A 23824-nucleotide genomic window follows, 5' to 3' on the forward strand; every position below is an offset into this window, starting at 1 on the left:
AGGTTGTAATATCTGTTGTGGTCAATGGCCCCTGCATAGGGACTCATGATTCTTCACAATATCAACAGCAAACACAGAGAGTTTCCCCATTTTGACTAACTAATGAATCTCTCTTTTGTTGTTTGTCTGCTTGTGTCCTCGTAATGCTTTTTAAGCTCAGATAATGAGAGCACTGTTACTAGTGTCTCTCTTGGCTTTGGCTGCTAAGAAGTTCAGGACTAGGTTTAATGCCCCGTGGTGGTAACATTGTTAGCTAGGTGAGGCAGCTAGTGTATTTTCTTTTCTTTTACATGTTTTGGTGTGGGTTCTTTAAATTGTTACACACAAACTTAAATATTTTATTGTAAAATGCCCGTGGTCTTTGTCAGTAGCAGTTGGGACTTAAATTGCAACATATATAAAAAAGATATGTGAAAAACTAGAGGCAGCATTTGCAAAGATGGGAAAGAGTTCTTTATGTATAAAATGGCAATTTTAGTTTTCAGGCATAAAGGTAATGTTGATTCTTTAAGCTTTTTTTTTTTTAAGATTTTATTTACTTATTTTTAGAGAGAGGGGGAGGGAAGGAGAAAGAGAGGCAGAGAAACATCAATGTGTGGTTGCCTCTTGTGTGCCTTGGCCCACAACCCGGGCATGTGCACTGACTGGGAAGCGAACTGGCGACCATTTGGTTCGTAGGCCCACAGTCAATCCACTGAGCTACACCAGACACAGCTCTTTATGCTTTTAAACAAGCAGTGAGCTCCTAGACTCAGGTACTGTTCAAGCAGATTCTGAATGGTGGTCTGTCTGTAGATTCTGTAGAGGTTAATACTGTCTGAATGGGAGATCAGATTAAAAAATGCTGTTATAGTTCTCTCAGTCTTAAGATTATCATTCTTTGATTGAATTAGAAGTATAAGTTTCTGACAATGCAAAGCACTGACTAGTAATTTTAAAGTGGGTAATTCTTATTCTAAGAACTTGTTTGAGGGCTCAATGTTCCAGACATACAACACAAAAGAGATAACTTAGTGTGAAAATACTAGAACAGGTATTACCAGTACATTGCCGAAAGAACTCAATGTAGTTGTTGTTCTGAATGTGTGCTTTCAATTGCAGTGCAGATCTGCTAGGATGCGTTAGCTATAAAATGTACCCCTGAGTATTGCTAGAGCATTTAAAAATGATGTATTTAAACATTAGCGTATATGTTTTTAACAGAACTGCTGTATTTTAATTTTAACAAGTTGCTGCTGCCCTCTCCTTTCCTCCTCTCCTTTTCCTTCTTCCTCCTTTTTAAATACTTTTCTCACAGTTTCCTTGAGATATAATAAAAAATAACATTGTATAAATTTAGGGTGTACAACATTATTGTTTGGCATGTGTATATATTGTGAAATTAAGTTGCTCTTCTCAGCAGCAGTCACTCCTTTTATTGTATTTGCTTCTGGTTAGAGTTTGAAAAACAAAATGCAAAACAAAATTAAGTATTAGCATAAAGGATAGATATAGACAGGTAGATAAACAGACAAACTCCCTAAATCTCCCTGCGCCACTGAAGGTCACCCATGTAAATAACCTAAAAGCACCGTTGATGATGTTTCATGAATCTGTTTCTGCCCGTGTTTATTCTTAATGACATTATTGGGTTTTGGTGAATTAGTAACTTAGCATCAAATTGAGATTGTATATGTGCATTCATAAATACTATTTATTTATATTTAATTGGCAATCAGTTGTGCAAATCTGCCACCCCTGAGTCCTGGGAGCTATGGGAAGAAGTTAATTTGTGGCATTGGAAAATTTAGAGTTGCAAAATTAGTTTCTATAAACCAGATAGTAAGAACTCATAGGAAGCAAAAAGCCTACACAGAAGAGATTGCTGTCTAAAAGCCATGTATAGTTAGATAAATAGAATACAATAAAGCATGAAGGAAAAGCATAAAATTAAGTTCAGTGGTCCAAGTTTTAGTTAGGAAATGCTTTTGAAAAGGAAAAAAAGGAGGTAAGAGGGAGGAAGAAATGGGAAGAAAGAGCCTCAGGACCAGTGGAAGTGCACCAGTTGCATTAGGGGTCAGGATTTAAGTATCACACTCAGCAAATCACTGCCAAGTGTGGTTGGATCTAACTGTCTTAATTCCTTATAGTGAGGGATTTTATGGGCATTCCTAGTTTTGTCCTTTTGAAGAGGCTGGGCAGTTCTGTAGCTCTGGATCCCAGCCTATCAGAAAGGATAGGAAGATTACAAGAGGATGAGTCTCAATCTAAAGAGTTTCAAGGAAGCAGAGAACACACGTGGGACATTTCAGGCTTTATATGCTGATCATTGATAGATGTTAAAGCTGCCTGTTAATCTTCCTGCTGGTTGCTGAGCCACATGCAACTCCATCACAGAAGGTGTGATGGTCATGTGTCGTGGATTTCATGTTCTTGAGAAACTGGAACTTTAGTCAAAGTTTGGTGGCAGAGAAAGTTTGGAATTCTTTTGTTTGGAAGAGGTTCTCTTTTAAAAAGTCTGTAGAGATAATTTCAACCCTAATCCTTATCTCTGACATTTGCGGTCTGTGGATTTTGGAGAACTAAACGACAAGTTCTCTCTAAATTTGGTGGGGGAAGGTGTATGGAAAGGAGAACGGAGGGGACTCCAGAAGTTCTTTTTCTTTTTCTCATACTTATTTTGAGGACTGCTGAAAGAGAGATTTTTGTGAATTCCTTTTGTTGCCTAAATTGCCTTTGAGAAATTTTATGAAGAAATCCTGACTGGTTGGTTATTTTCTAAAATTAAATTGGAGGAAAACTGCAGTAGATTTCTTGAATCTGAAATCCAATTTTTTCTTTCCTTCCAAGATTATTACATGAGCTGAACATTTTAAGTTATCTGAGATTATCTGAATTCATGGACGTTGTCATCTGAAGAGGGCACAGTCCTAGATGTGAGAAAACCAGTTGTTCTCATTGCACTTGTGAGTGTCTTTAGGGCTGGATTTGCCTATGTAGATTACAAGTAAAGGGTTAAAAAGCAGCTCACTTTCTTGGTAAGGCTATTCGTTTGGCTATTCTCTATTTGTTCCGTTTTCTTTTTTCTGAAAAGATAAAACTACAGTTAAATATATAAACAAATTAAATGAATATTTTCAGAAGATAAAATAATTATTAAGATCTAAACAATAATCTTTGTTCCTTGGGCAACTGCAGAAAAGAATTGTGCTTGCTTTCACAGAACATGCCTAAGAGGCCCGGTCACCATTGCTCTGCCTTTCCTGAGGTGATGAGACACATGATGTGAGCTCAGTTCTATTTCATCAATTCTGCATTCACGTCAGTAGAAGATGATGGAGTGGAAATGAGAGAGAGAGCGAGCGAGCTCGAGTGCGGGGAGGGAGAAATGGAGATATGGTGATATTTTGGAAGCAGAGATACTCACTGTCTTTGTTCTGGACTATCATTTCCAGGATGTTTGCATAGTGAACAACTTTAGATGATAGGAGAGCTAGTGTCTTTCTCTGACAGGTTTGCTTACTTCTCAGTATATTAATGTCTCCCTTTGGAACAAAGAGCAGGCATGCTCAACTGCCCATTATGAAAGATTCACATTTCCTAAGCTCAGCGCTTCTCTCGTGTCATGCAGCACATTGGTATACAGGTATTAACCAGCCCTCTTCACATAGCTCTGTGGGAATTTGGGTTCAGGGAACTGACACACCTGCTGATACTCTAGCTGCTGCTACTGATGTGGGTACTAAACCATCCTATGTCTCTGACTTAGAAGTCTTGTGGTTTCTTAGGGTGAAATAAGTGAAATAAGCCAATCAGACTGAGTAAGACAAATACCATATGATCTCAGTTATATGCGGAATCTAATGAACAAAATAATTTAACAAACAAAATAGAAACAGAAACATAGATACATAGAACAGACTGACAGCTGTCGGAGGGGAGGAGAGTTGGGGGTCTGAGTGAAAAAGGTGAAGAGATCAAGCAAAAAAGTAAATAAATAAAAGTCATAGACACAGGACCCATGAAAGTGGCAGACTAACTTACTAGCTTGCAAGTATGGAGAAATCTGAGACCCTTTTTATTCTTAAATCTTTGACATAATAAATAGGGTGAATTTGGAAAGATTTATTGGAACGTTTTTGTAGTTTGTACAGTTTTCAGGAAGTTCATTTAGGCTATTATTTCTCCTTGCTTTGACATAGGGCTTGTTTATAATGTCAGCCCATATATGGAGTATCATCCTGGTGGAGAAGATGAACTAATGAGAGCAGCGGGGTCAGATGGCACGGACCTTTTTGATCAGGTAAGGTGCTGAAAGTAATCATAGTATTACAATGGGAGAGTACTCTCAGATTTAGCAGTGTGACAGTTGTGACAAGCTTACTTAAGTAAGGTCCATGTAACCTCACAACACTGAGGAATATAAAGAGAACTAAATTTTGCTGGAAATTCTGCTTGCGGAAGAGTACAAAAGGTTATAGCACAAATATAAAAGTATGGCAGGCAAGTTTTCGTGGAAATGAAAAATGTTCCCAAACTTTTCTATTTGGCTTGCATTTCGAGGCAGTAACAAATAACAAATTACAATGGGAATTTGCCTTAAATCAGCAATAAGAATCTCCCAACCAGAACGTGAGTAATCCAACATATCCTCCACCCAGTATACACTTCTGCCTGTGAGTCACTTAGTAATGGTCTGACTTATCAGATCAGCTGTCCTGGTATCACAGTGCTGTGTTAAAGTGACCCTTGTTTTACTTAATAATGACCCCAAAGCATGAGAGTCGTGATGTTGGCAATTCTTATATGCCAGAGAGAAGCCATTGAGTACTTCCTGGAAGTGAAAAGGTGAGTACAGTACAATAAGATATTTTGAGAGAGAAACCATATTCATGTAACTTTTATTGTAGTATATTATTGTAGTTTTTCTACTTTATTTTTAGTTATGGGTAATTCTTACTGTGCCTAATTTATAAATTTAACTGTATCAGAGGTATGTAGGTATAAAAATACATAGGATATATAGAGTTCAGTACTTTTCACTGTTTCAGGCATCCACTTCAGGGGGTGGTCTTGGAACTTATCCTCTGTGGATAAGTGGGGGACTACTGTATTCTTTGTTTGTTCTTTTTAAAATCCTCACCTGAGGATATGTTTATTGATTTTTAGGGAGAAATATCTATGTGAGACAGAAACATTGATCAGTTGCCTCCCGTACATATTCCAACTGGGGATTGAACCCACAGCCTAGGTATGTGCCCTGACTGGAAATCGATCCCACAACCTTTTTTTGGTGTATAGGGAGATGCTCCAACCAGCTGAGCCACCTGGCCAGGGCAGGAGTACTACATTCTTAAAGACAGTCGTATTAATACCTTGTTCTACAACTCTGAGAGCTCACCATTGACAGTGGAATAAATTTAAAGTCATTATTTGAGGCCCTGAAAAGACTATATGAAGGTAAATATTCTCACCATTCATCTTGCTTTGACAAAGCAAGTCCCCAGTTCCATGATTGACAAACCACAACCCCGTGTCTCCTTGAATATCTTCTCCTTCAACTATCTGTTAAAATTCTACCCCACTCCAGAGCTCCAGAGATGGTGCTTTACACATTATTGGATGTGCCATAAATATTGCGTAAGTGAAATTTTAACTAATGTTAATAAATGAGCGTCCATCTGTAATTTCGTATATTTTCTATTTTAGTGTATATTTACTCAGGAACATGCATAGAAATTCTGACATCAGAATAATTTGACCTGATTATTAGTGATTATAGAATATTTTATTGAATGGTATATTATGATTTTTCTATACTGGTCTTTTACAATTGGGCATTCAGGTCGATTCCAGTATTTTGATGATAGAAATAGTGCTGTGTATGAGTATGAGTATCCTGGTACTTGTATCTTTGCACATATGCAGATATTTTCTCAGGTGAATTTCTCAACTAATGAAAGAGCTGTGTATTTTTAGACTTTTAATGTCTATTGAGAAGGTGTCCTTCAGAAAGTTTGTTTAAATTTAATTCCCTTCCTAAGACTCGCAATAAATACCCTAAATTATTTTCTTTGAAATGACAATCTCACTTTGTTCCTTTTCAAGAAAATGTCTTATCAGATCTTCAAGTCTGAATAACCACTTGTTTTATAGGCCATTCTTTTCCTTGTAAGCATGAACAGCCTTTTAGAAAAAAATTCAGATCAATTTGCAAATCCAACAATTGTTTTGGTGTTTTTCCTCAGGGCTGTCATCTTACACTGCAGTAGAAGTGTTTTTGAGAACTTCCCATTTTGTCACACAGAGTGTAAAAAAGACCTGTAATCAAGTGTTGTGATTTAATAACAATAGCCAAGATTTGGAAGCAGCCCAAGTGCTCATCAGTAGAATAGTGGATAAAAAGCTGTGGTACATTTACACAAGGGAATACTACTAGGCCATAAATATCTTATTTGCGACAGCATGGATTGACCTCAACATTATTATGCTAAGTGAAATAAGCCAATCAGACTGAGTAAGACAAATACCATATGATCTCAGTTATATGCAGACTCTAATGAACAAAATAATTTAACAAACAAAATAGAAACAGAAACATAGATACATAGAACAGACTGACAGCTGTCAGAGGGGAGGAGAGTTGGGGGTCTGAGTGAAAAAGGTGAAGAGATCAAGCAAAAAAGTAAATAAATAAAACTCATAGATACAGACAACAGTATGGTGATTACTAGAGGATACAGGCAGTTGAGGGGGTATGGAGGGAATAAATGGTGAAGGAGACTTGAGGTGGTGAACACACAATAATATAATATACAGATCATGCATTGTAGAATTGTACACCTGAAACCTTTATAACTGTATTAACCAATGTCATCCCAATAAATTCAATTAAAAAAAGAAATAAAGAAAGAAAACTAATAGTATTTTCCTTTATGAAGGATGTTTTTAAATGAAACCAAATCCCCACCCCACCTCCCTTGGGTCTGGTGAAGAATATAATGATTGAAATCACTGCCTTAATTTGTGCTAAGATGAAAGCAGTTTTTACCAGCCATTGCTTTTTTGACATCAATGCAAATGTCAACATAATGAAAAAGGCAAATAAATTTTAGTATACAGGGTCCGACACAAATGCCCCTTTTTTATTACAAATTCTTTTATTACAAAATCATAAGCATGTAATTCTGTAACATAACAATATCACACTCAAACATACCCTATGACATTTTAGGTGAAATGTTCAAATTAAAAATATAGATTATTACACCCATATTATTATCCTACCGACTGCACTCAAGCAGGCATTACTTCCTCTGGACCCTGTATTTTGAAACTAATCGAGAAATCATGGATATCTGAAAAGGCATCAGGAACTTCCAGAGGTCTATAGACAACTTTTTGAGAATACTGTCTTTCTGCCTTTCTGTCACTCCCCTGTTGGCAAGTCGAATCTGCTTCTTCGTCTTTTCAGAGCAGTGTAAAAATGTTTAGTTTTGCTCGGAATAAAATCAGAGCATCTCATGGAGTTAGTCATGGTGCTTTTCTGTCACTTATATCCCATACCAGGTTCATCGTTGGGTCAATTATGAATCCATGCTGAGAGAATGCCTGGTTGGCAGAATGGCAGTTAAACCTGCTGTTCCTAAAGGTAAGTGGTGCCACTGCTAAGCTGGCTTTGATATGTGAGCACGTGGTTTTTTTGAACTTGAATTTCAACAAATGGATTTAAAGAAATCACTATGTTCTCATTTTCACTGGCTTCCTAGTCTAGCCACTGTAAAGGTTTTTACTTTAGTTCTTTAGAGTGAAACACAGAGTTTAACTTTAAATTTTTGACATTTTGAAAGAACATTCAAGGTACGAGTATTAAGTATTACGGAAGTGAAAGAACTTCCTTTACTCTTAATTTAGTTTCACTAGTCTTTCATTCTGTTGTTAGACAGATTTGCTAGAGAACTTGGTTGGAGTTAACTTTTAGTCTAGTTTTTTAGAATTAATGTTTAGAATATGTAATATAATCACATGACTCAAAAATGAGGAAATATAAAAAGAGTTATACAGTGAAATTTTTCCTCCAGGTTTTGTCTCCCATTTGCCTTGAACCTTTCAAGTCCTTGATTCATTACCATAGAAAACCCATGTTCTGATTTTAAGCTACTTATAAAATACAATCCATTTTCCCCTTACCTTCCAACCTATGGCTGTACAATATGCATGGTTTTGTAGTTTATTTCTTTATCTCCTAAGCTTTGTTCAGAAGAGTAGTGTTTGAAAGTTTAGACAAGCAAGCAATAGGAATAGCAGGAATACTTTGCTTAATCCTTTACTGTGGAAGAAATCTAGTTTGTTTTATTTTATTTTATTTTTTTCAGTAACTCCTGACTTTGACACCCAAATAGGAATAAATTGGCTTGTTTGACCTGAGTCTTCTATTTATATTTAGTTCAGTGAGTTTTGTAATTCAAGGGATTTGTAGCTAGAGGTCTGCGTCAGAAGTATAGAAATAGCACAGGCATACCTGGATTTGAACTCTAGCTCTAAGACCTATTGGCTATGCAATCTTTGAGCCAGTTTCTATCCCTGAGCCTCAAGTTTTAAATCTGTACAGTGATTCATAGGGCTAAGAATTAATATGAGTAAAGTTCCTTGCACAGTGAGAGTAAACAGATGCTCAAAAAAAGGATTATTTCTTTTTGTTCCTATTACTACAAAAACAAATAAGCCATATGTGTATATACCAAAAGCAAACTAGTTTGAACTGTAGTGTTTGGAAATTCTTCCAAACAATTTACTCTTATAAACCAATCCCTTTCTCCTTTTAATTGGTTCCTAAGTTCACTAATTCACTGCCTGTAGGAGATAAGATCATAACTAATATTTCTGAATGAATAATTTAACCTCATTCTGAATGTTATAAATCTTATTTGCACAATCTGGTACCAAAAGCTGTGTATTCTGATTACTGTGTGCCAGACTTTTTAGGCTTCTGCCAATTAGTGAAGAGATTTTACTGGTTTCTTTCCTTCTTCCCTGGAAATGAAAGATAAATAATCCTCAAAATGCTTCACCAAATATAACAAACACCACTTAAAATGAGCAGATTCATTCACAAGGAAATCCCCAGACATCCATAAAAAAAGGATAGTTGGAAACAGCAATCCAGAGTGATAAGCCAGCTCTGATACCTCTGTTTCCCCCAGCACTTAGCTAGATACTCAGAACTTAGAGCCACACAGGAATTTTAATGGTCATACAGGGGATAGAAGACCAGCTCTTGAGTCTGGAAAGGCAGGGAGGTGGAACTGAGATCCCTGCTTATGGCTTGGACTCTTGAAGGTCTTACATGATCAATGAAATGGAAAGGCTTGGAAAAAGAAATCTGTCCAATTGTTACGGGGGAAACACAGCTCTTCATGCTGATGCAGTAAAGAATTACAGGTCAGCAAGCCCATTAGCATGTAAGCAGGGTTTATTGGTAAATGTTCTCATGGAAGAGAAGGGGCCTTGCTGAGGTGGGGGTGAAAGGCAAGAGCCTGGGTGGCAAGAGCATGGGCAGCAAGAACATCGGGGCCTTTGTTCTGAGGACTTACACAGTTGGTGGGATGGGGGTGAAGAAGTTACATATTGATTGATAGGTAAAGGTGATGCCAGCTTCACCCAAGGATATGTGACTACCCAAACATAGGTATGTGTGGGGGTCTGTTAGCCCGAATTCTTATCTTGCTCCAGACCACATTTGGTCATTTGTTGTAAAACAGATAAGTGACATGAGGTAGTTAATTAAAGTTGAGTCAGTTACCCTTATATATGGGCTTTTTCTTTGGGTACTGTGGACCCCTTCCCACCTTCTAGGCCTTGGGATGAATACACAGTTTCAGAGGTTTTCTTTCCCAGATAGTGGGAACAATGCATGCAGAATTTCAAAGGTTACCCTCCTCCAGTGCTAGCATGTTGTTTCTCAGACCAGGCTCAGGACTGCTGAGTTAGTGGGTGAGACATGTCTCCCTCCTCCTTCCTGCCTTTGTTTACTATCCATCCTACCTAACACAATGACAAATGGAATATCAGGGCATCTTGTCTGCTTTGACCTTGTTTATGAGGTGATGGGGGAGAGAAAAGAGAAATTTTCTCTGAGAATCTGTAACCACAGTCCTGCCCACATAAGAGCTGGGAATTTAGATATATACCACGTATGAAACCTGAAAAAAAAAACCCCAAAACTCAGAAAGCTCAACACAAGAAGTAAAATGTCCTCATCTTACTGGTTTCTCAGGCTGCTTGGCAGATGTACATACAAACTGTTAATGGTTTTAACCTAAAACCCTGAAAATTCCCACATGTAAACATCAGACAGTTATTAGTACACAGTAAAAAATTAGACAACACATGAAGAAATGAATAGAAACAACATTAGGATTTTTACCCTTGGGACTTCATTATTTATATATTGAATAAAAATAAGTATGGCTGAAATGTTTAGGAAATAAGAATGAATTTGTAACATGGATGAAAAACAGACTGTTAAAAATAATTATATAGAATTGAAAAAAACAGAAATTCTAGAAATTAAAAGTAGAACTGGTGAAATGAAAAAGTATGTAGCGTGAATAGTCAAAGAGTTTAGACATCGAAGACTTCACTGAACTTCCCGTTTGAACAGCAGAAATTATACAGAATGTGGCATAGAAAAACAAAAGGGTAGAAAAACATGCAAGGGACATGGAGAATAGAATAATAAGATCTAATTGTAATCATTTCCAGAAGGAAGTAGTAGTGAGAATGAGGAAGAGGTGACATCTGAAGGATAATAACTAAGAATTTTCCAGAATTGATGTCACAATTCCTCAAATCCAGCAAGTTCATCAAAACCCAAGCAAGATAAATAAAAAGAAATTCACACAGACTCTGTAGTAAAATTGCAGAACACCAAAGACAATGAGAAGGAATGAAAAACAGCCAGAGAGACAGATTTACTGACAAACCAGTGATCAGTAAATTGATAGCAAATTTACTAGTATAATTCGCTAGCTGTTACAGCTAATTTACTAGAACAGCAATAGAACAGTATCTTGAAAGTGCTGAGAGAAGAAAACTGACAACCTAAAATCATTTGGTAACAAGAATAGATAAAGGAGTTAAGGGTAGAAAAAACAAAAGAAAATGAATCCCCACCCCCACCATAAAACCAAAATCAGAAAGGTTGAAGAAACCAAGGATTTCTAACTAAATCTGAATCATAAAGAACTAAATTGTAATGAATATTCTTCTCCTCCTTACCTCCTGGTTCAGGGGAAACACATAAGTGCAAACACGTTTTTTACCCAGAATGGGATATAGACTCTGAGATTCTATGTATTCATAAATTAAGAGTTTCCTTTTTAACACTGTCTCTAGCCCTAATGCTGATTACTGAGGCAGCATGATCTGTAGAAAGAACACCATTTCTTGGAGACTTCAGATCTAATCTCTGCCACTCCTATGCTGTTGTGTTCTTCAGCATCAGTTAACAGGTTGGAGTGTTTTTCCTTAGGAAATTGGGTTTAAGCATGAAACATGCTAATGTCATTGTGAGGATTAAAGTAATGTTTGCTAACTACCTAATGCGTAAGAAGCAACAGGTGGTAGAGGGAGTAGAAGTGGTGGTTGTTGTGACTGCTTTCACCCCTCTTCTACAGTACTGAGGCTACTTACAGTTTCTATTTTTCATTTTGTATTCTTACAATCATCAGGTATCAACCAGTATGCTCTGATGTGTTTTACCAGGATAGATGGTTCTGTGTCTATGAAAAATAAAGTAGTAGTAGTATTGATAGGACATGAGAATGGAGTTTTGAATCTGTGTTTCACTATGAAATCTTTTTGGATTAGCAGTGTTTTACTAGGGTGAGGCCCATAGCAGATAGCGATATAGGTCAACTTGCAAAGCATTAGGAAATAAAATCAAAAAGAATTTTATGGATCAGAAGAGTATGATTGCAAGTAAATGGATCTGGTTTTTGTAACAGGGTAGAGACTGAAAATCTAGCAAGATACAGTCTGAACTCCAGGCTAACCAGAATGAGTAGACCAAGTGAAAGGGACAGAACAACAAAAGAGAAAGAATTAATGTGTCAGAAATAAGGAATGCCCATGATAATAAAGGTGAAGTGCTATTTTAATAGTACTGCTATGCCCTCGTCTGTAGTCAGGGGTTGATCGTTGAACTCTGCTGGCCTGTGACTTACGGACAGAGACTGTTACATGGGATAACTGTATAATTGTCCAAACTGGGGCAGTTTTGACAATGGAATAGGGTTCTGTTAGTAATTATGCTGGGATAAGAGGGAGTGCACTGACTCTGGCAACCCAGGGCATGAGTTTACTCTATAATTACAACTCCTGGGTGATATAAGAACAGACGATAAAAACAGAAATAGAGTAGTAGGTAGAAAGAGACTGCTGCTGAGATGACCTGTGGAAGTGGGGCAGGGGTTGGGGGGACAGTGGATGTACTGAAGAGGAATGTTATACATGGGTTTCTCTCAATATCAGACCCCCGACACCATCTTTTAGGTGGGGTGACCTGCCAGACACCAATGCAGGGGGATTCAGAATTGGCATTTTAAGGGAATCCCCACAGTTGGGCACTTAGTGTTCACTTTATCTGGTGGTTTCCAGTGTGGCAGTGGTGAAATGTCTGGGTATCTAGGAGGAAAACAGAAAAGCCAACAGAGTCAGAATATGAAATAATATGAATGGATCCTTGTTAAGCAGTCAGGATTGATTTTTACAATCCTTTGTTTGAAAAATATTATGGTTTGGGCTTCCAGCCAAGATGGAGGCATAGGTAGACACGCTGTGCCTCCTCGCACAACCAAAAGAAGGACAACAACAATTTAAAAACAAAAAACAACCAGAACTGACAGAAAATCGAACTGCATGGAAATCCAACAACCAAGGAGATAAAGAAGAAACATTCATCCAGACCGGTAGGAGAGGTGGAGAGGACTCGCGGCAATGCCAAGACTGGCGGATTGTGGAACAAACGGGGCAGGCAGTGTGACAGCTAGCAGACCCCGGGGGCCCCACCTTCTCGCACAGATAAACTGGGAGGAACTATAGGGGAGTGAAACAGACTGCATAACCCAAGGCTCCAGCACAGGGGAAATAAAGCCTCAAACCTTTGATTGAAAACACCCATGGGGGTTGAGGCGGCAGCAGGAGAAACTCCCAGCCTCACAGGAGAGTTCGCTGGAGAGACCCACAGGGGCCTAGAGCGAGCACAGGCCCACCCACTCTGGAATCACCAACAGAGGGGCCCAATTTGATTGTGGGTAGTGGAGGGAGTGACTGAAATCCAGCAAAGAGTGGAGCAACCCATTGCTCCCTCTCGGCCCCTCCCTGACATACAGCATCACAGCACAGAGACCAGCATTACCCCGCCCCGCTGAACACCTAAGTCTCCGCCCCTTTACATAATAGGCACACCAAGAAAAAAAAAATGGCCCAAATGAAAGAACAGATCAAAGCTCCAGAAATAATACAACTAAGCAACAAAGAGATAGCCAAGCTATCAGATGCACAGTTCAAAGCACTGGTAATCAGGAAGCTCACAGAATTGGTTGAATTTGGTCGCAAATTAGATGAAAAAATGAAGGCTATGCTAAGAGAAACAAAGGAAAATGTACAGGGAACCAATAGTGATGGGAAGGAAACTGGGACTCAAATCAATGGTGTGGACCAGAAGGAAGAAAGAAACATCCAACCAGAAAAGAATGAAGAAACAAGAATTCGGGAAAATGAGGAGACCCTTAGGAACCTCCAAGACATCTTGAAACGTTCCAACATACGAGTTATAGGGGTGCCAGAAGAGAAGAGGAAGAACAAAAAATGGAAAACTTATTTGAACAAATCATGAAGGAGAACTTCCCTAATCTGGCAAAGGAAATAGACTTCCAGGAAGTCCAGGAAGCTCAGAGAGTCCCAAAGAAGCTGGACCCAAGGAGGAACACACCAAGGCACATCATCATTACATTACCCAAGATTCAGCAGAAGGAGAGAATCTTAGAAGCAGCAAGAGAAAAGGACATAGTTACCTACAAAGGAGTTCCCATAAGACTGTCAGCTGATTTCTCCTAAGAGACCTTACAGGCAAGAAGGGGCTGGCAAGAAGTATTCCAAGTCATGAAAGGTAAGGACCTACATCCAAGATTACTGTATCCAGCAAAGCTATCATTTAGAATGGAAGGGCAGATAAAGTGCTTCTCAGATAAGGTCAAGTTACAGGAGTTCATCATCACCAAGCCCTTATTCTATGAAATGTTAAAGGTATTTATCTAAGAAAAAGAAGGTCAAAAATATGAACAGTAAAAATGACAGGAAACTCCTAGTTATTAACAACTACACCTAAACCAAAAACAAAAGAAAACTAAGCAAACAGCTAGAACAGGAACAGAACCACAGAAATGGAGATCACATGAAGGGTTATCAACAGGGGAGTGGGAAGGGGAGAGAGGGAGGATAGGTACAGAGAATAAGTAGCATAAATGGTAGGTAGAAAGTAGACAGGGGGAGGGTAAGAATAGTATAGAAAATGTAGAAGCCAAAGAACTTATATGTATGACCCATGGACATGAACTATAGTGGGGGAATGTGGGAGGGAGGGGTTGGGCAGGATAGAGTGGAGTGAAAGGGGGGAAAAGGGACAACTGTGATAGCATAATTAATAAATACATTTTTTAAAATAATAAAATAAAATAATTAAAAAATTCTTGTCAGGTAATTCCAACATTTAATTCAAAAAATAAAAAAGAAAAATATTATGGTTTGTATTGATATCTTTGTAAAGATATCAATAATGAATAAAAAGAAACTTTGAAAAGTTAATTTTTAGTTGCTGATAATTTATTTATATAGAATTCTCATTCTCTGGCAGAGATGAAAAATATTCTTAGTCTTTGCCCTTATCCTAGTCCTTTTCTGTCACGGTAACCACTGGCCACATTCAAAATGCGCCTAGTCCAAATTGCGATGTGCTACAAGTATCAAATACACACTGCATTTGGAGACTTTAAGTATGAAACAAAGAATGTAAAATATCATAATTTTTATACTGATTACATGTTAATAAGATAATATTCTAGATATATTGTATTAAATAAAGATATATTATTAAAATTTAAATCGTATTTTTACCTTGCTAATGTAGTTATTAGAAAATTAGAAATTATACTTGTGGCTTGCATTGTATTTCTTTTGGGCAGTGCTGTTCTAGACTATAAATGTACTTTAAAAAAATTCACCATAAGTCACATTTTTTTAAATGTCATATTTTCCAATGACATAATGCTGTCTCAGGAATGTTTCTTCTTAATTTCTCATTGCTTTATCAAGATTTCTATTACTTTATGTTTTTAGTTTTCATGCCCACTCTCTCAATCAGTTAATGAGTACAAGTAACTTAGAACCATGGATTGATAGAATACTTAGAGATAGAAGAGGGATTTAAAGGTGTTCTAACTCTCCCAGTTTAGAAGTGAGGATACTGAGGCATGTATGTATATGTACCTTACTAAAAGCTATAGGTGTTTAATTGGAGAAGCCTACCACTTAAAGAAATCATGGGTGCTTTCTTTTGCAAGGCAGAGAATCACCTCACCTCATCAAAGCTATCCACTTTGCATCATTAATTTTCCTTTGCCATATGCCAGTGGTTTCTAACTGGAGTTGATTTTGTTCCCCAGGGAGTATTTGGCAATATTTGGAGACATTTTGATTGCCGCAACTAAGCTAAATGCTCTTGATGTTCTAGTGAGTGGAGGGGAGGTCCAGGATTCTGCTAAGTACCCTATAACACACAGGATAGACTACCACAATAAAGAATTGTCCAGCCCCAAATTTTAGTAGTACTGAAGTAGAGAAACCTTCATATATGAATTAGTTTTTTATTCTTAAAATTAATGTTATAGTGGCACATGTTTGTGAAGCTGGTATGTAGACAAACAGCATTGGTTGGGCTGAAAGTTCACCTTCTGTAAGAGTCAAAGTTCTCTCTCCCACAGTGTCAGTTTCCTCATTGGTAAGATGGGGACAATTCAGGGCTCAGGTAAATGGTCAAAACACAAGCTCCAAGGCTAATGGTAGGGGAGAAGCAAGACAGTTACTAGTGGAGGGAGAGGAGCAGGGTGTCATGATGAAATGGCCTTTATTGAATGCCATAAATGCCCCTGCGTGTGGGCTTCTGTACCACCTTCTACATGAGCAGAGTTGTTATCTCAGTCAGATTGACTTACTTTGCTTTTGCTGCTAGAGAGTCTCTTGTCTGAGTTTAAACCTGGAATTTATCTGAGTATGTATTTGAACTCTTCAGTCTTTATTTTAATTCTACTGGTAAACTGCTTCTAGGATAAAGAGTAATTTTGGGCCTTAATGTCTGAAAGATATATAACATTTCAAGATGATTTAGAAGATGATTACAAAGATGAATAGAGCAAAGTGAAAGGTAAAGATAGTTTAGAAATATAAAAATTTTATAAGATGGGAGAAATGAGTATATAATTTTTGAAACAAAATCAAGAATTAGGCCTAACTTGTGTTATGAAGAGTTCCATTTAGAAATATAGAAGAATTTTGTAGAGAAAAGTGGTTGTTAAACACATTGTAGAGAGTGGAGCCAGCAAGTCTTCTGGCAAAGCAGGAAAGGGAACACAGAATGGAATGTTTCGGTAACAAGACTGAAGTCATATCTGATGGTTTCACAATATCAGTCTTTTAGAGTGAGATGGGAAAATGAGATAATGTAGCTACATGATAAATGTAAAACATTCTGATGTAAATGCTCAGTATTTGTTTTCCTAAAATACTTTTTTCAGGGCCTTTCTGACAAATGCTTATATAGTTTTAAAACACAGCTAGTACATTACTTCCTCAGTGGAGTCCTCTCAAATTCCTTATAAGTACAGATGCCCCCCCATGTGGGCTTCTATACCACCTTCTACATACCTCTTTTACAGGATTTATCACATGGTATTAAAAAGAACATATTGGCATTTTCCTTTTAATTAGGTTTACTTAATTTTTGAATAAGTAATGCATTCAGATGATTTAAGAATGAGAAGTGCCCTTATCATACCTGTCTCCCATCTACCCTCTTCCCCTGCCGTGCATGGCAGAGGTAACCACATTACTACATTTATTGTGAATCCTTCCAAATCTCTTTATGCATGTATAAGCAAACTGCATGTATGTTCATATTTTCCTAATTTTTTATCCAAATGGTTTCTTATTATGTCAGTATCCCTGTTAAAATAATGACCAACAGATTATTTGTTAAGAACGAGCATACTGGTAAAGTAGGGATTTTTGTTTGTTTTATTTATCCTGGGGATCTGCCTCTGGCTCCACTCAGCAGAGGTAGACTAGAACCAGGTCACAATTAAAATTCTTTACCCAGCCCTCTTACCAAAGAAGAGTAGAGTGATAATAGATCACAGTGCTAGCCATCCTAATGATGCAGATCTCTCCAGAAAGCAGAGGTTCTAATCAGAATAATGCAGTTCACACAGCATTATGAGAAAAGATCAATTCTCTTGTCCATGGAGCCAACCAAATGATAGAATTAGTTGTCAAGACAGAATAACATTTCTTGTTAGAGAGGAAGGTGTCTCATGTGACTGAAATGATTCATATATAAATATACGTAATAGCAAAAAAAAAGTCCTTTTATATTTATGACTCAATTTTCGAAAAGAGCTGCAAAAGTAGACTAGCAGAGTTTTTAAAGGTAATTTAGATCATTTAAGTAGAAGTTCTCTTCCTGATGTTAATTTTTGTATCAAAAAAAGACCCAGTGCCCTGGCTGGTGTGGCTTAGTGGATTGAGTGCCTGCCTGAGAACCAAAGGGTTGCTGGTTCAATTCCCAGTCAGGGCACATGCCTGGGTTGTGGGCCAAGGTCCCCAGTGGGGTGTGTGCAAGAGGCAACCACACATTGATGTTTCTCTCCCTCTCCTTCTCCTTTCCTTTCCCTTTCTAAAAATAAATAAATAAAATCTTTAAAAAATAAAATTAAAAAAGACCCAGGGAAAAAATTACTAATTTATTAGGATCCAGAAAATTCTGACAGATATAAATCAATTCATATCAGGCAGGAAGTAAATACATATTTTTCACTAGAAACTAATTACCTGGAGCAATTTTTCAAAATCTGTGAGCCTCTTAGATAAACCCAAATTGTTTTACATGATAAATAAAATTCATCAAACTGCCAGCTATGTGGTACACTGAAAATAGATTTACTTGTGATACTGCAAATTTACTGTTTGTTCTAAAATAAACAAACAATCACAACTGCAGTAGCAAAGACAATGAAACTGACTAAATGAGAGGAAATGACTAAGCAGGGACATCAGCAGTCCCTTGCATATTGTAATAACTAGATTTTTATCTGCCATTTGATAAACAAAGCTCATTTTAAAGTATAATTTAAGTGGTTTTTAGGTCTTTTGTGTTTTCAGTAAGTATTAACTCTAGCAATAGCATAGTAAGAAATATGGTGCTAATTTCAAAAGAGATGAAGTTTAATCTTGGCTTTGCTGCTCAAGAGCTGTGGGTTTTATTCAAGTCCGTGACCTCTGATTTTCAGTCATAAATGAGGGGATCATTCATAATTTGCTGTATCTTAAGATCCCTTTCAGCTATGAAATTATTTTGGAAAATAAAAAAAGACTGGTCATCTGGCCCCCTTAATCATGATTATTTTATGAGAGGTGAGTGAAATGGAAGTAATTATGGGATGTCTGGTTGATGGAAAATCAAAACATAAACATTTGAAAGCTTTACATTTCTTTTTCTATGAAACAAGGTATAATCACAGTAACAAGTGATGTCTTTCTGTTTACTAGCTTGCCACTCAGTTTTTGTTATAAACCTGACAACATGCTGAGGGTTTATTTTGACCACTTGGTATAGCTCTTGTGATGAAGGTATAGATTTGTGAACTGCCTGCAATCTTGAAAGAAAATACCTGCTAAAATTTTTTCTGAGTTGTGACACTAATGATTGCATTGTATATACATGTGAAAGTCAGTACATTTTTAGCATTTTGGCCATTTAAATTTGGAGTAACAGTGGTGATTTTAGGTACTTGTAACCTAGCAGACAGGGGCCCATCCACGTGGCACCTTGGTGAATGATCCAACAATCCGTATTGGAAGAAACAGGTTATTTATTTATTTTTTACAATATTCTAACCTTGTGGGGGCTGGGAGCACTTATGCTCGGAGCCCTTTTTTCCCCTGAGACCCGGCACTTCCCTTGTTCCCCAAAAGACTATAAGCCAAAACCAAGCCCAATGGTTCCCCGTTTCCTTATCTTAAGCCAGTTGCACAGTCTCACAGCAGCTCTCTCCTTTAGAATCTGGGTACATTGTCATCAGCCTCTGTGTAATAGTCCAAGAAAGCATGTGCTGTGTTAAACTGGACCATGGTGAAGTCCAGGAAAGTTCCAAAAGTACAGAGAGAGCCCAGGTTTGCAAGGCAGGAGGTCAATGTCTAGCAGAGAGAGCCTTGAGGGCTTCAGAGTCAGCTAGAGCAGGCATGACGGAAGCAGCATGCCTGCTTTCTTACTAGCCCATGGTAGACCAGCTCTTGCGGCCCACGTGGCTCCTGTCTCACCACTCACAGCCTGCTGGAATCTTCCTGCAGCGCCAGCTGCATCATGGCTGCCCACCCTTAGTATAAATCCTGACCTGGAGCCTGCTGCATGACCTCATCTCCGACTCTTCCCACAATGAGCTACATTTGCCAGTTTTCTGTATGGTTTCATCCATTCAGCTGCCATCTCCAGTCAGGGCAAATGTGACTTAGTGATCCAGTGGCCTCCACCTCTCCTGCCTACATATACAGTCTAAGAGTCTTGCCCATGTTTCCCTGAGGCAGTAGCACAGCTATTAAACTAAGCTTTGTTATGAAAAGTATTGTAAGCCTTATCTTCCACTCCTCCCATCCCCCAACCAAGGGCTGTGGGGGCTTTCTACTATTTTCCCAGGTACTCCTTGCCCTGTACCCCATTACATACTGACCTATAAAAAAGCAAAACAATAAGATATCAGTTTTGGGGTCTTAATATGTATGGGTTATAAAATGTAATCCAATAAATGGTTAATTTTGACTAATTTAGAATATGATAATCTGGAAAAATGGGTTTTATATGCTTTCTCAAATAATTTACCAAGATGTTAGAAAAAAAGTCCAAGGAAAAAAGTCCAGAGAAATGGGAGACAAACACCTGGAGAGATGGCCAGGCAAGCTTCAGAGATGAAACTTATTTGAAAAATGGGCCATCTGTTCATTAGCCTTACTTCTCTCTCCAGCCTTTAGAAGAAGGCCCTTTAAGAAAAAAGGGCTGATATCTTTAAATTAATAATATTAACTTTGGCATTATAATATTCTTGTCTGATTTTTTTTTTCTAAATCACTGCACAGACTGTCAGGAGGAAAAGAAAGTCTTAAATGGTAAGTCATAAATTTATAGTAAAAAATCATACTAACATGATTATGTAAAATGTTGCTTCACAGAATTATCTGGGGTATTTAGATATTTTTTATACTCAAGATGTCTGTACTTGCCCAAACCTATATATATCACGAATTCCAGCGATTATACTTATAGTAGTCCCTTCTGTGAACCCCTGAGAATGTGCCATCTGCCCTCAGCCTGAAGACTTGTAGTCATTAGGAAGCAGGACTGAACGAGTCCCCTGCCTCAGGCAGGTAAGCTTACTTACCTCCAGTGTTTGCATGCAGATGTTCAGGAGCCTGTTAACCTCCTCTTGGGGCTCAGCAGCAGTGGCTTCTTCAACCAGTCAGTATGACTTGGAATTACAACTGACCTATATTCATATGTGTTTAGAAATAGGGCTTTTTCTCTCTTTAAAAGAAAGTTTTAGAAATTCAGCTACTAAGCAACATTGTCAGATGAGTTACCATTTTATAACTAGAAAAAATAGTCTATATTGTAGACTAATTTATGCAGTTTGCAATGTAACAACTGAAGTTGCTATCCGTTGTATAATACTGCATAAAGGAGGCGCTGATCTTAAAGTCCATCTGATGATTGGCTCTTCTGTGAAACTACACAAACAACTTTCACTTAAAGACTAATTTTTGATTGATAGGGCATTTTATTTCCCATCGCATATGGCTCCCAGAACCTTTACTTTCCTATTGCCCTTCTCTGGATGCACTGCATTTAATTAATATCTCTGTTAAAGGTGGGCCTAAAAATGAGCTATAGCATTCCAGTGGTCTGGCCAGCATTGTTTCCTTTTAAGACAGTAGATCTTCTGAGATTGTTATACATACACACACATGCACACACACATACATGTATACATACAGGGTGAGCAAAAGTAGGTTTAAGGTTGTATGGAAAAAGACATGCAGGTTATGATAATAATAATAATACATGAATAAATTGTTTTTACATACTTACAATTGTAAACTTTTGCTGCATTAGCTGCTTCTCATATCTGGCTCGTTTAAGTCTATGTGGTAAGTCTGTGTATTTGCAGATGTGATCTGCCTGCTTTCTAAGTTGTTATTCATACAGTTGTTTAAAATACTGAGTGGGATAGACTACTATAGTATTCCGTTAGATACCTGATCCCTCCAATGTGGTATCAGTCCATCAGGTCAGCACTTTTGGGAGGGAGAATGTTCATTCAGTCTAGCTTACTTTACCTAACTATTTTATCCCAACTCACATTAACCTCAGATTCCTTCAACTTATCCCAAGGATAGTATGTGTAAGGTATTGTGTATTATTTGGCCTATAGTATTATTCTCTTTTAATAATTTAAATTTGTATGGTACTGTGTAGTTTTTAGAATGTTTGGGCATTGCCTTATTTGTTCTCTCATGAGATTGCAGGACAGATTTCTGTACTTGTTTGAATTTGAGAGGCAATGGTGGCTTTCATAAAATCACAGTGTCTAGATTTCCTGGTTATGGAAATCAGATTATGTAAGACCAAAATTATTGAGTAACAATTTATGAATTCTATTGATAGGTTTTTCTTACAGAAATTCTTAGATTGTGATGTGTTTGTTTTCTTTTATTTGTGTAAGAGACCTCCAAAAGATGTTATATGATATATGAGGGAGGACCCCAAAACACCGGCATTTATAAAAAATTGTGTATTTACTCTTACATGTTTAAACTTCAGTCACCTTCAAAGTACTCTCCATTTGATGCAATGCACCTATTAAGACATTTTTGCCACTGCTCACAACAGCTTTTGAACTTGTTGATTTTGATGCTTTTTAGTGCTTCTGCCATTTTTTGTTTCACCTCTTCCACATTGACAAAATGTTTCCATTTGAGGACTTTTTTCATCCAGGGAAACAAACAGAGTCACTGGGGTGAGATTGGGTGAATATGGAGGGTGAAGGATGGGGGTCATGCCTTTTTTGGTAAAAAACTGCAGAACACTGAGCATGGTATAGGCAGGTGCCTTGTAAATCACCCCATCATGAAATGGGCAAACACGTTGAAAGCATCTTCAAAAAAATTCTCTGAAGCTGAACATGGCCTCTCACAACAATGCCAGCTGGTGCACTGATACAGATGTGTTCCCAGAACACTCACCTAGCTGGGCAGGAGGGGGAAGCTTGTACTACAAGGGGCCTGCCCTTAAGGTAATTCTGAGGTTTTTTTGGGTACCCCCCTTGTATATCTCTTAATAAAATGTCTTTTAGGGCTTTTCAAATACTTTAATAAGATTTTTTTCTTGTTTTTTTTTTGTCGTTGTAGAAAGAATTCATTTTAATTATCGTAGTCTTCTCTCTTTTATTACATCTGTAGTTTTGTGGTGCAGCATTCTTCCTTAGGCTCACTGGTAATTGCTTCCTATCTTTGGCCTTGTTTTGACACATCTCTGAGACTTCCTTTGTTTATCTGAAAATTAAGTGTGTCCTGCAGAATTACATGGGAAGAGACATATGCTGAGTAAGGCCTGAGCTCAGGTTCAGAGTCAGCCTCATCCAAAAAAAATGTGGCTGTTTTGTCACCTGTGCTTGCACTTAAGCTTGTTTCAACAGAAGATTCTGTGACTAGAAAGAATCTTGGAAACCTCTAAACTAGCTTCTCTTAAAGATACCTCCCTACTCTGACTTTATATAATTACTGTGACTTCTGATTCAGAATTTCAAGACTCCCAAGAGACTAAACATTAATTTTTTTCCTATGCAGTTTGAGAAATAATAATATAATCAATGCAGTGCTTTTTGAAACTCTCTCAGCAGCAGTACTCTTTTTCCAAAATAAAATCTTACGGATACAACAATGCACTCCTGTTTTGGTGGGGTGGAAGGGATATTGGGTTGGCCAAAACGTTTGTTTTTTTCTGAAGATGGCTCTAGTAGCACTTAGTTGTCTTTAACTTCATTTGAAACAATCTTGTTAGATTGTATTGTGACAGCTGTCATATCAGCATGCATTTTTTAAAAAAATCAAAATTGGTGAGTTTTTGTGTAGCCATTTTAATATTGAAGATGTAAAATAAGCAACATTTTCAGTGTATTATGCTTTATTATTTCAAGAAAGGTAAAAATGCAACTGAAATGCAAAAAAAAAAAAAAAAAAAAGATTTGTGCAGTGTATGGAGAAGGTCCTGTGGTTGATCAGACATGTCAAAAGTGGTTTGTGAAGTTCAGTGCTGGCGATTTCTTGCTGGGTGAAGCTCCATTGTTGGGTAGACCAGTTTAAGTTGATAGCAATCAAATCAAGACAGTAATTGAGAACAATAAACATTATATCATGTGGGAGATAGCGGACAAACTCAAGATACCCAAATCAATAAAGTTAT

At 37.6% G+C, this 23824-nt stretch overlaps 1 protein-coding gene across 2 annotated transcripts in view; it reads left to right on the forward strand.

Moving 5' to 3' along the window:
* CYB5R4 (cytochrome b5 reductase 4) overlaps positions 1 to 23824 on the forward strand; it is a 103305-nt gene that overhangs the window by 43443 nt on the left and 36038 nt on the right. The window contains exons 3-5 of one of the 2 annotated variants that reach the window (XM_024576566.2): positions 4182 to 4282; positions 7549 to 7630; positions 20443 to 20472. In XM_024576566.2, the coding sequence (XP_024432334.1) occupies positions 4182 to 4282; positions 7549 to 7630; positions 20443 to 20472 (213 nt within the window). The remainder of the gene's footprint in view (positions 1 to 4181; positions 4283 to 7548; positions 7631 to 20442; positions 20473 to 23824) is intronic. The other variant, XM_024576567.2, reaches the window with a different exon arrangement.

This window comes from Desmodus rotundus, chromosome 11, assembly GCF_022682495.2.
Source record: "Desmodus rotundus isolate HL8 chromosome 11, HLdesRot8A.1, whole genome shotgun sequence".
Classification (NCBI taxonomy): Eukaryota; Metazoa; Chordata; class Mammalia; order Chiroptera; family Phyllostomidae; genus Desmodus; species Desmodus rotundus.